Raw genomic sequence first — 13,574 nt, 5'->3', positions numbered from 1 at the left:
CGGCCCTATGACGCCAGGGAGCCAATAGGGCTGCAGGAACCCTGCTTGCAACAGATTGATACATTTGGCGGGCTTGGAGCACGTTAGGCAGTTGGTGACTGGAGCAGCTAGGGGAAGGAGGTAGGGTGCAGGGGTCTGTGACTCTCTGCACTAGGCCAGCAATCCCCTAGGCCCCAGATAGCCCTGAGTCATCCTAGCTGAGTCTTGTAGGGACAGGCCCTAGGTTAGGGACCCTGCCCCATTATCTATTGGCTAGTAGTGTACCACGAACATTGATCGGTTGCTGGGAGAGAGTTGGACTGTTTCCAGAAGGGGATCGCCCTTACTGAACCCTCCAGTAGTGGATCCGGGTATCGTGCCAGAGATCGCCTGGATCCTTTGAGAAGTTTGCGGCAGGTCCGAGCACTGGAGTGCTCGGCAGGTAATCCACATCCTCACGTGCACCAACAAGGCCTATCACCTGACATAGTGGCTGCGCAGTCACGCACACACATTGGTACAGGATTTGGGTGTACGAGACATTGGGTTGGGAGTACTGGACACGGGGTGGGATCACTCTGGGGAGGTGGTAGCGTCCGCCGTGACACCTAGAGGTGGTAGCGTCCGCCGTGACGCCTAGAGATGTTAGCGTCCGCCGTGGCGCTTAGATATTAGCGTCCTGCGCGACGCAGTAAGTGGCTCCTCTAGAGAGGGGCACCGGTTATGTAATGTTGTTGTGGTTATAGGTTGTTATGCATGTTAGTAAAGTCGTTAGTAAATATACATGCTGTCTATGTGGTTATTGTGTATTGTCCTGCGAGGAACCACTCCCCCTCTGGTGGGAGCCATCACAGATGGAGGCGCTGCATCATTGTAAGTCATATCCATAGTATAATTGCCCCAGGTTCCCCGTGGCGGAAGCTCAGCCTCCTGTGAGCCAACAGGTTACGCACCACACTGAGTAACAATATATGTTTCCTACACCCCACAGTATAAATCTGCGATTGGGGGGGGGGGGGAAACCCGGGGGGGGGGGGACCCGTTACATAAATAAAGGAAAACCACAATAGTGCATACTGTTTCAACTAAATGTAATACATGTTTATCACAAATGATAAGGAAACTCACATTTTCCATATAATAAACGGATGGTGGAGAGAACCGCTGCAGAAAGGACAGTTTGAAGCTGTTTCCCAGTGCTTCACTCGCTCCTCCCCGTGGCTTCCGCATGCGTCACTTCCGCTTTCGCGTCACAGCTAAGGGCGGGAGGCCAGACTGGATCTGGTATCAGCAGTAGGTTTGCAAGTCCTTCTGAGCGTGGGTCACCTCATTCAACTCTACGCTGACTGACGAAGCAGTTTGCGAAACGCGTAGAGTTGAATGAGGGGACCCACGTTCCCTTAGCTGTGACCGCGAAAGCGGAAGTGACGCGACGGCAGTGACGCATGCGGAAGCCACGGGGAGGAGCGAGTGAAGCACTGGGAAACAGCTTCAAACTGTCCTTTCTGCAGCGGTTCTCTCCACCATCCGTTTATTATATGGAAAATGTGAGTTTCCTTATCATTTGTGATGAACATGTATTACATTTAGTTGAAACAGTATGCACTATTGTGGTTTTCCTTTATTTACATACCGTATCCATCCACGGAGGGATATCCTGATATCAGAGGTTAAAGGGCTCCAGTCAGAGAGAGAAGGATCTCTGACATGTGATAAATTACAGCGATTTTTGTGAGTTTTATTCTTGTTGACACATAAAGAACTTAAGCAGTTATTACAGTCTGCACTACATATATATATTTTATTTTCTATATACCGTGGTATTTTCCTGCGCTCCTCCTCATCTCCAAGCAAAGAATACTTTATATACTGTTATACAGTACACTCACTTACTGTCACATACTGTTATACACTCACTTACAGTCACTTACTGTCATACACTGTTATACACTGTCACTTACTGTCACATACTGTTATACATTCACTTACTGTCACATAGTTTTATACACTGTCACTTACTGTCACACACTGTTATACACTGTCACTTACTGTCACATATTGTTATACACTGTCACTTACTGTCACATACTGTTATACACTGCCACTTACTGTCACATACTGTTATACACTGTTACTTACTGTCACATAATGTTATACACTGTCACTTACTGTCACATATTGTTATACACTGTCACTTACTGTTATACACTGCCACTTACTGTCACATACTGTTATACACAGTCACTTACTGTCACATAATGTTATACACTGTCACACACTTTTATACACTCACTGTCACATACTGTTACACACTGTCACACACTTTTATACACTCACTGTCACATACTGTTATACACTGTCACTCATTGTCACATACTGTTTACACTCACTTACTGTCACATACTGTTATACACTGTCACTTACTGTCACATACTGTTATACACTGTCACTTACTGTCACACACTGTTATACACTGTCACTTACTGTCACTTACTGTCACATACTGTTATAAACTGTCACATACTGTTATACACTGTCACTTACTGTTATACACTGTCACTGACTGTCACACACTGTTATATACTGTCACTTACTGTCACATACTGTTATACACTCACTTACTGTCACACACTGTTATACACTCACTGTCACATACTGTTATACACTGTCACATACTGTTATACACTCACTTACTGTCACACACTGTTATACACTCACTGTCACATACTGTTATACACTGTCACATACTGTTATACACTCACTTACTGTCACACACTGTTATACACTCACTGTCACATACTGTTATACACTCTCTTACTGTCACACACTGGTATACACTCACTGTCACATACTGTTATACACTGTCACTTACTGTCACTTACTGTCACATACTGTTATACACTGTCACATACTGTTATACACTCACTTACTGTCAAACATTGTTATACACTCTCTTACTGTCGCATACTGTTATACACTAACTTACAGTCAAATACTGTTATACACTGTCACTTACTGTTATACACTGTCACTTACTGTTATACACTGTCACTTACTGTTATACACTGTCACTTACTGTTTTACACTGTCATACACTCACTTACTGTCACACACTGTTATACACTGTCACATAATGTTATACACTCACTTACTGTCACATACTGTTATACACTGTCACTTCCTGTCACATACTGTTATACACTCACATACTGCCACATACACTCACTTACTGTCACATACTGTTATACACTGTCACATTACTGTCACATACTGTTATAAACTCACTTACTGTCACATACTGTTATACACTCACATACTGTCACATACTGTTATACACTCACTTACTGTCACATACTGTTATACACTGTCACTTACTGTCACATTACTGTTATACACTGTCACTTACTGTCACTTACTCACTTACTGTCGCACACTGTCACTTACTGACACATACTGTTATACACTGTCACTTACTGTCACATACTGTTATACACTCACTTATTGTCACATAATGTTATACACTCACTTACTGTCACACACTTTTATACACTCACTTACTGTCACATACTGTTATACACTCACTTACTGTCACACACTGTTATACACTCACTGTCACATACTGTTATACACTCACTCTCACATACTGTTATACACTCACTTACTGTAACATACTGTTATACACTGTCACTTACTGTCACACACTTTTATACACTCACTTACTGTCACACATTGTTATACACTCACTTACTGTCACATACTGTTATACACTCACTTACTGTCACATACTGTTATACACTCACTTACTGTCACATACTGTTATACACTCACTTACTGTCACACACTGTTATACACTCACTGTCACATACTGTTATACACTCACTTACTGTTATACACTTTCACTTATTGTTATACACTGTCATACACTCACTTACGGTCACATACTGTTATACACTGTCACATACTGTTATACACTCACTTATTGTCACACACTATTATACACTCACTGTCACATACTGTTATACACTGTCACATTACTGTCACATACTGTTATACACTGTCACATACTGTTATACACTCACTTACTGTCACACACTGTTATACACTGTCACAAACTGTTATACACTGTCACTAACTGTCACATACTGTTATACACTCACTCTCTGTCACATACTGTTATACACTGTCACATACTGTTATACACTTTCACTTATTGTTATACACTGTCATACACTCACTTACGGTCACATACTGTTATACACTGTCACATACTGTTATACACTCACTTATTGTCACACACTATTATACACTCACTGTCACATACTGTTATACACTGTCACATTACTGTCACATACTGTTATACACTGTCACATACTGTTATACACTCACTTACTGTCACACACTGTTATACACTGTCACAAACTGTTATACACTGTCACTAACTGTCACATACTGTTATACACTCATTGTCGCATACTGTTATACACTGTCACTTACTGTCATACACTGTCAGACACTCACTTACTGTCACCTACTGTTATACACTCACATACTGTTATACACTGTCACATTACTGTCACATACTGTTATACACTGTCACTTACTGTCACATACTGTTATACACTGTCACTTACTGTCACATACTGTTATACACTCACTTACTGTCACACACTGTTATACACTGTCACTTACTGTCACATACTGTTATACACTGTCACTTACTGTCACATACTGTTATACACTCACTTACTGTCACATACTGTTATACACTGTCACATACTGTTATACACTGTCACATACTGTTATACACTCACTTACTGTCACATACTGTTATACAGTCACTTACTGTCACACAATGTTATACACTGTCACTTACTGTCACAACTGTTATACACTCACTTACAGTCACATACTGTTATACACTCACTTACTGTCACATACTGTTATACACTCACATACTGTCACTTACTGTCACATACTGTTATACACTCACTTACTGTCACATACTGTTATACACTCACATACTGTCACATACTGTTATACACTCACTTACTGTCACATACTGTTATACACTCACTTACTGTCACATACTGTTATACACTCTCTTACTGTTGCATACTGTTATACACTCACTTACAGTCACATACTGTTATACACTCACTTACTGTCACATACTGTTATACACTGTCACATACTGTCACATACTGTTATACACTCACTTACTGTCACATACTGTTATACACTGTCACATACTGTTATACACTGTCACTTACTGTTATACACTGTCACTTACTGTCACATACTGTTTTACACTGTCACTTACTGTTATACACTGTCACTTACTGTCACATACTGTTATACACTGTCACTTACTGTTATACACTGTCACTTACTGTCACATACTGTTTTACACTGTCACTTACTGTTATACACTGTCACTTACTGTCACATACTGTTTTACACTGTCACTTACTGTTATACACTGTCACACTCACTTACTGTCACACACTGTTATACACTGTCACATAATGTTATACACTCACTTCCTGTCACATACTGTTATACACTCACATACTGCCACATACACTCACTTACTGTCACATACTGTTATACACTGTCACATTACTGTCACATACTGTTATACACTCACTTACTGTCACACACTATTATACACTCACTGTCACATACTGTTATACACTGTCACATACTGTTATACACTCACTTACTGTCACATACTGTTATACACTGTCACTTACTGTCACATTACTGTTATACACTGTCACTTACTGTCACTTACTGTCACACACTCACTTACTGTCGCACACTGTCACTTACTGACACGTACTGTTATACACTGTCACTTACTGTCACATACTGTTATACACTCACTTATTGTCACATAATGTTATACACTCACTTACTGTCACACACTTTTATACACTCACTGTCACATACTGTTATACACTCACTTACTGTCACACACTGTTATACACTCACTGTCACATACTGTTATACACTCACTCTCACATACTGTTATACACTAACTTACTGTCACACATTGTTATACACTCACTTACTGTAACATACTGTTATACACTGTCACTTACTGTCACATACTGTTATACACTGTCACTTACTGTCACATACTGTTATACACTCACTTACTGTCACACATTGTTATACACTCACTCTCTGTCACATACTGTTATACACTGTCACTTACTGTCACATACTGTTATACACTCACTCTCTGTCACATACTGTTATACACTGTCACTTACTGTTATACACTTTCACTTATTGTTATACACTGTCATACACTCACTTACGGTCACATACTGTTATACACTCACTTATTGTCACACACTATTATACACTCACTGTCACATACTGTTATACACTGTCACATTACTGTCACATACTGTTATACACTGTCACATACTGTTATACACTCACTTACTGTCACACACTGTTATACACTGTCACAAACTGTTATACACTGTCACTAACTGTCACATACTGTTATACACTCACTTAATGTCACATACTGTTATACACTCACTGTCGCATACTGTTATACACTGTCACTTACTGTCACATACTGTTATACACTGTCAGACACTCACTTACTGTCACCTACTGTTATACACTCACATACTGTCACATACACTCACTTACTGTCACATACTGTTATACAGTACACTGTCACATTACTGTCACATACTGTTATACACTGGCGACACAGTTTATTACACTGCGGCCAGATCCGCAAGCCGGGAGATTTCCCGGCTTGCTAGTGGCCGCCCCTCGGCGTGCCGCGCGTCATAGACGCGCGGTCACGCGTCTTTGGGAGCGTGCGCCCCCTGCACGCGCGTCCAGGGGCTCCCCGAGGGAGCCCTGGTGTCCCGCGATCGCGGGACAGCGGCAGGGGGTTCCGGGGGACCCGGCGGACCCGGCAGCGGTAGGGAGAGCGCCCCGATCGGAGGGCGCTCTTCCGCTGCTTCGGCGCGCGCCCGTCACTCTCGGGCGCGCGCCAGGCTACTGCTGCGGCCAAGAACGGGCAAATGCTCGAATAAACTGTGCCGCAGCAGTACATTGTCACTTACTGTCACATACTGTTATACACTCACTTACTGTCACATACTGTTATACACTCACTTACTGTCACACACTGTTATACACTGTCACTTACTGTCACATACTGTTATACACTGTCACTTACTGTCACATACTGTCACATACTGTTATACACTGTCACATACTGTTATACACTGTCACATACTGTTATACACTCACTTACTGTCACATACTGTTATACAGTCACTTATATTCACACAATGTTATACACTGTCACTTACTGTCACACACTGTTATACACTCACTTACAGTCACATACTGTTATACACTCACTTACTGTCACATACTGTTATACACTGTCACATACTGTTATACACTTACTGTCACATACTGTTATACACTCACATACTGTCACATACTGTTATACACTCACTTACTGTCACATACTGTTATACACTGTCACTTACTGTCACATTACTGTTATACACTGTCACTTACTGTCACACACTCACTTACTGTCGCACACTGTCACTTACTGACACGTACTGTTATACACTGTCACTTACTGTCACATACTGTTATACACTCACTTATTGTCACATAATGTTATACACTCACTTACTGTCACACACTTTTATACACTCACTGTCACATACTGTTATACACTCACTTACTGTCACACACTGTTATACACTCACTTACTGTCACATACTGTTATACACTCACTTACTGTCACATACTGTTATACACTCACTTACTGTCACACACTGTTATACACTGTCACAAACTGTTATACACTGTCACTAACTGTCACATACTGTTATACACTCACTTAATGTCACATACTGTTATACACTCACTGTCGCATACTGTTATACACTGTCACTTACTGTCACATACTGTTATACACTGTCAGACACTCACTTACTGTCACCTACTGTTATACACTCACATACTGTCACATACACTCACTTACTGTCACATACTGTTATACACTGTCACATTACTGTCACATACTGTTATACACTGTCACTTACTGTCACATACTGTTATACACTCACTTACTGTCACACACTGTTATACACTGTCACTTACTGTCACATACTGTTATACACTGTCACTTACTGTCACATACTGTTATACACTCACTTACTGTCACATACTGTTATACACTGTCACATACTGTTATACACTGTCACATACTGTTATACACTCACTTACTGTCACATACTGTTATACAGTCACTTACTGTCACACAATGTTATACACTGTCACTTACTGTCACACACTGTTATACACTCACTTACAGTCACATACTGTTATACACTCACTTACTGTCACATACTGTTATACACTCTCACATACTGTTATACACTTACTGTCACATACTGTTATACACTCACTTACTGTCACATACTGTTATACACTGTCACTTACTGTCACATTACTGTTATACACTGTCACTTACTGTCACTTACTGTCACACACTCACTTACTGTCGCACACTGTCACTTACTGACACGTACTGTTATACACTGTCACTTACTGTCACATACTGTTATACACTCACTTATTGTCACATAATGTTATACACTCACTTACTGTCACACACTTTTATACACTCACTGTCACATACTGTTATACACTCACTTACTGTCACACACTGTTATACACTCACTGTCACATACTGTTATACACTCACTCTCACATACTGTTATACACTCACTTACTGTCACACATTGTTATACACTCACTTACTGTAACATACTGTTATACACTGTCACTTACTGTCACATACTGTTATACACTGTCACTTACTGTCACATACTGTTATACACTCACTTACTGTCACACATTGTTATACACTCACTTACTGTCACATACTGTTATACACTCACTCTCTGTCACATACTGTTATACACTGTCACTTACTGTTATACACTTTCACTTATTGTTATACACTGTCATACACTCACTTACGGTCACATACTGTTATACACTGTCACATACTGTTATACACTCACTTATTGTCACACACTATTATACACTCACTGTCACATACTGTTATACACTGTCACATACTGTTATACACTCACTTACTGTCACACACTGTTATACACTGTCACAAACTGTTATACACTGTCACTAACTGTCACATACTGTTATACACTCACTTAATGTCACATACTGTTATACACTCACTGTCGCATACTGTTATACACTGTCACTTACTGTCACATACTGTTATACACTGTCAGACACTCACTTACTGTCACCTACTGTTATACACTCACATACTGTCACATACACTCACTTACTGTCACATACTGTTATACACTGTCACATTACTGTCACATACTGTTATACACTGTCACTTACTGTCATACACTCACTTACTGTCACACACTGTTATACACTGTCACTTACTGTCACATACTGTTATACACTGTCACTTACTGTCACATACTGTTATACACTCACTTACTGTCACATACTGTCACATACTGTTATACACTGTCACATACTGTTATACACTGTCACATACTGTTATACACTCACTTACTGTCACATACTGTTATACAGTCACTTACTGTCACACAATGTTATACACTGTCACTTACTGTCACACACTGTTATACACTCACTTACAGTCACATACTGTTATACACTCACTTACTGTCACATACTGTTATACACTGTCACATACTGTTATACACTCACTTACTGTCACATACTGTTATACACTCACTTACTGTCACATACTGTTATACACTGTCACATACTGTTATACACTGTCACATACTGTCACACACTGTTATTCACTCAATGTCACATACTGTTATACACTGTCACTTACTGTCACATACTGTTATACACTGTCACTTACTGTCACATACTGTTATACACTCACTTACTGTCACATACTGTTATACACTGTCACTTACTGTCACATTCTATCACATACTGTTATACACTGTCACATACTGTCCCCTACATATTGTCACCTGTCACATACTGCCCCTGCATGCAGACTGTGTGCAGAGAATGTATCTATGGCCGGCTGATATCCCCCCCCCCCTCCCCTCCTACACCCTCTCCCCTCCCCCCACACGTCCTCTTACCTGTCAGGATAAAGCAGCCCCTGAGGGGGTCCCAGGTCAGATGCATCTTATCCAGAGAAGGGGTTCCACGTGCGAGAGCTCAGTGACCTCTGTGTCAGTCTAACTGCACCCTAATCCTGCCCTAATCCTGCCTGCACCCTAATCCTGCCTGCACCCTAATCCTGCCCAACCCTAATCCTGCCCAGCCCCAAACCTAATCCTGACTGTCCCCCAGCCTTCTCTGACCCTGTTGCCTCCCCTCTGTTCTGACTGTATTAGATCCCAGCTGTACGTCTCTGTTCCTCTCCTCCCTCACTTCCCTCTCTGTCACACACAGGCTATCCCTCCCCCTTACTATGTCTCTCACTGTGACATGTTTTGGGGAAGTCCCAGGTCTGGGAGGAAACCTGGCAAAGGTAACTGAAGCTGCCAGTTACACACTTGTGAGTATCAGTGCAAGACCAGGTACATGCTCTGCGTCAGTGCGACACGTTACACGCTCAGTGTCTGTGCGAGACCAGTTACACGCTCAGTGTCTGTGCGAGACCAGTTACACGCTCAGTGTCTGTGCGAAACCAGTTACACGCTCAGTGTCAGTGCGACACGTTACACGCTCAGTGTCTGTGCGAGACCAGTTACACGCTCAGTGTCTGTGCGAGACCAGTTACACACTCAGTGTCTGTGCGAGACCAGTTACACGCTCAGTGTCAGTGCGAGACCAGTTACACACTTGTGAGTGTCAGTGCGAGACCAGGTACAAGCTCTGCGTCAGTGTGACACGTTACACGCTCAGTGTCTGTGTGAGACCAGTTACACGCTCAGTGTCTGTGTGAGACCATTTACACGCTCAGTGTCTGTGTGAGACCAGTTACATGCTCAGTGTCTGTGCGAGACCAGTTACATGCTCAGTGTCTGTGCGAGACCAGTTACACGCTCAGTGTCTGTGTGAGACCAGTTACACGCTCAGTGTCTGTGCAAGACCAGTTACACACTCAGTGTCAGTGCGAGACCAGTTACACGCTCAGTGTCTGTGCGAGACCAGTTACACGCTGAGTGTCTGTGCGAGACCAGTTACACGCTCTGCGTCAGTGTGAGACCCGTTACATGCTCTGCGTCAGTGCGAGAACAGTTACACGCTCTGCGTCAGTGCGAGACCAGTTACACGCTCAGTGTCTGTGCGAGACCAGTTACACACTCAGTGTCTGTGCGAGACCAGTTACACACTCAGTGTCAGTGCGACACCAGTTACACGCTCAGTGTCAGTGCGACACCAGTTACACGCTCAGTGTCAGTGCGAGACCAGTTACACGCTCTGTTTCTGTGCGAGACCAGTAACACGCTCTGTGTCAGTGCGAGACCAGTTACACACTCAGTGTCTGTGCAAGACCAGTTACACGCTCTGTGTCTGTGCGAGACTAGTTACACGCTGAGTGTCTGTGCGAGTCCAGTTACACACTCTGCATCAGTGCGAGACCAGTTACATGCTCTGCGTCAGTGCGAGACCAGTTACATGCTCTGCGTCAGTGCGAGACCAGTTACACGCTCAGTGTCAGTGCGCACCAGTTACACACTCAGTGTCTGTGCGAAACCAGTTACATGCTCAGTGTCTGTGCGAGACCAGTTACACGCTCAGTGTCTGTGCGAAACCAGTTACACGCTCAGTGTCAGTGCGCACCAGTTACACGCTCGGTGTCTGTGCGAGACCAGTTACACGCTCAGTGTCTGTGCAAGACCAGTTACACGCTCAGTGTCTGTGTGAGACCAGTTACACGCTCAGTGTCTGTGTGAGACCAGTTACACGCTCAGTGTCTGTGAGACCAGTTACACGCTCAGTGTCTTTGTGAGACCAGTTTCACGCTCAGTGTCTGTGCGAGACCAGTTACACGCTCAGTGTCTGTGCAAGACCAGCTACACGCTCAGTGTCTGTGCAAGACCAGTTACACGCTCAGTGTCTGTGCAAGACCACTTACACGCTCAGTGTCTGTGCGAGACCAGTTACACGCTCAGTGTCTATGTGAGACCAGTTACACGCTCAGTGTCTGTGTGAGACCAGTTACACGCTCAGTGTCTTTGTGAGACCAGTTACACGCTCAGTGTCTGTGTGAGACCAGTTACACGCTCAGTGTCTATGTTAGACCAGTTACACGCTCAGTGTCTTTGTGAGACCAGTTACATGCTCAGTGTCAGTGCGACACCAGTTACACGCTCAGTGTCTGTGCGAGACCAGTTACACGCTCAGTGTCAGTGCGCACCAGTTACACGCTCAGTGTCTGTGTGAGACCAGTTACACGCTCAGTGTCTGTGTGAGACCAGTTACACGCTCAGTGTCTGTGCGAGACCAGTTACACGCTCAGTGTCTGTGTGAGACCAGTTACACGCTCAGTGGCTGTGCGAGACCAGTTACACGAAACATACAATATTGGGGGTATGTTTCATTGAGCTGAATTTCTACCATCAAGAGAAATTAAGATGTAATTAACTATTGGGGAATGTTTCATTGAGTTGATAGGCCGACCTCTCCCTTAATTGTTATTCAATTGCATGTGATCAGAGTACTTAAGGCAGAATATCTAGGCTGTGTAACATCAGAAGTGTCTGTAGAGTTCATTTTGGAGTTGAATTTGGAGGTGAAGATTAGAGGAAGATCTGGACTTTGTACAACAACAACTCTGCAGCTGTGAGAAATTAACTTTCCAAACGCTGTGATTCTGTGTAGTCTTCCTATCCTCCAATACCTGGGAAGTCTCTCCTCCTGCGTCTCACTATGCCCTCCCTACTGATCTCACTATGCCCTCCATATTGCTTTGTCTGGTCACTGTTTCCTCACTCCTTTGTGAGCGTTTCTGTTCTCTCCAATTTCCCCTCTCCGCACTGCACCATTATTTATACACCTCTCTCCCAACAACTTCTTTACCCCTCAATAAAAACACCACACAAATCCTCTATTCACACCCTCTATCTACTCCTTCCTGCTGCTGGGGATCTCCCCTAAGCCTGAAGCCAGCTGATCTCACCCACGCCTCCCTGCCATCTCTTCCCCTGTAAATTGTGTTAACCCTCATTTTAATAGTGATTAACCCTAAAACTCGCCCCAAAAATCAAGCCTCCCAACAGCCTGCACTCATGGTTACTGTCCCACACTCGGTCACTCCTTCAACTTATTGTGGCCAAGCACTGCCATCTACAGCACGTATTCCCTCACCTGATGTCTCTGTAACTCTCCCATCATACCACTTAGATTGTAAGCTCTTCGGGGCAGGGATTACTTTTCCTATTGTCTGATTTTGCTGCACTTATTGTATAATTATAATTCCCTGTACTGTATTCTTTGTGAAGCGCTGAGTACACTTTTGGCGCTATATAAATAAAGACATACAATACACACTCAGCATCAGTGCGAAGCCAGTTAGGCTGCGATTA

General features: G+C 43.0%; 1 protein-coding gene across 3 annotated transcripts in view; it reads right to left on the bottom strand.

Annotated features, from left to right (window-relative positions):
* Positions 1 to 10,471, bottom strand: part of LOC142483860 (pregnancy-specific beta-1-glycoprotein 7-like) — a 153,426-nt gene extending 142,955 nt beyond the window's left edge. For 2 of the 3 annotated variants that reach the window (XM_075583782.1, XM_075583783.1), the window contains exon 1: positions 10,176 to 10,471. In XM_075583782.1, the coding sequence (XP_075439897.1) occupies positions 10,176 to 10,221 (46 nt within the window). In that variant the 5' untranslated portion in view covers positions 10,222 to 10,471. The remainder of the gene's footprint in view (positions 1 to 10,175) is intronic. The other variant, XM_075583781.1, reaches the window with a different exon arrangement.
* Positions 10,472 to 13,574: the final 3,103 nt, after the last annotated feature.

Source organism: Ascaphus truei, unplaced genomic scaffold (assembly GCF_040206685.1).
Source record: "Ascaphus truei isolate aAscTru1 unplaced genomic scaffold, aAscTru1.hap1 HAP1_SCAFFOLD_374, whole genome shotgun sequence".
Taxonomy (NCBI): domain Eukaryota; kingdom Metazoa; phylum Chordata; class Amphibia; order Anura; family Ascaphidae; genus Ascaphus; species Ascaphus truei.
This window is presented reverse-complemented; position numbering and strand designations above follow the sequence as displayed.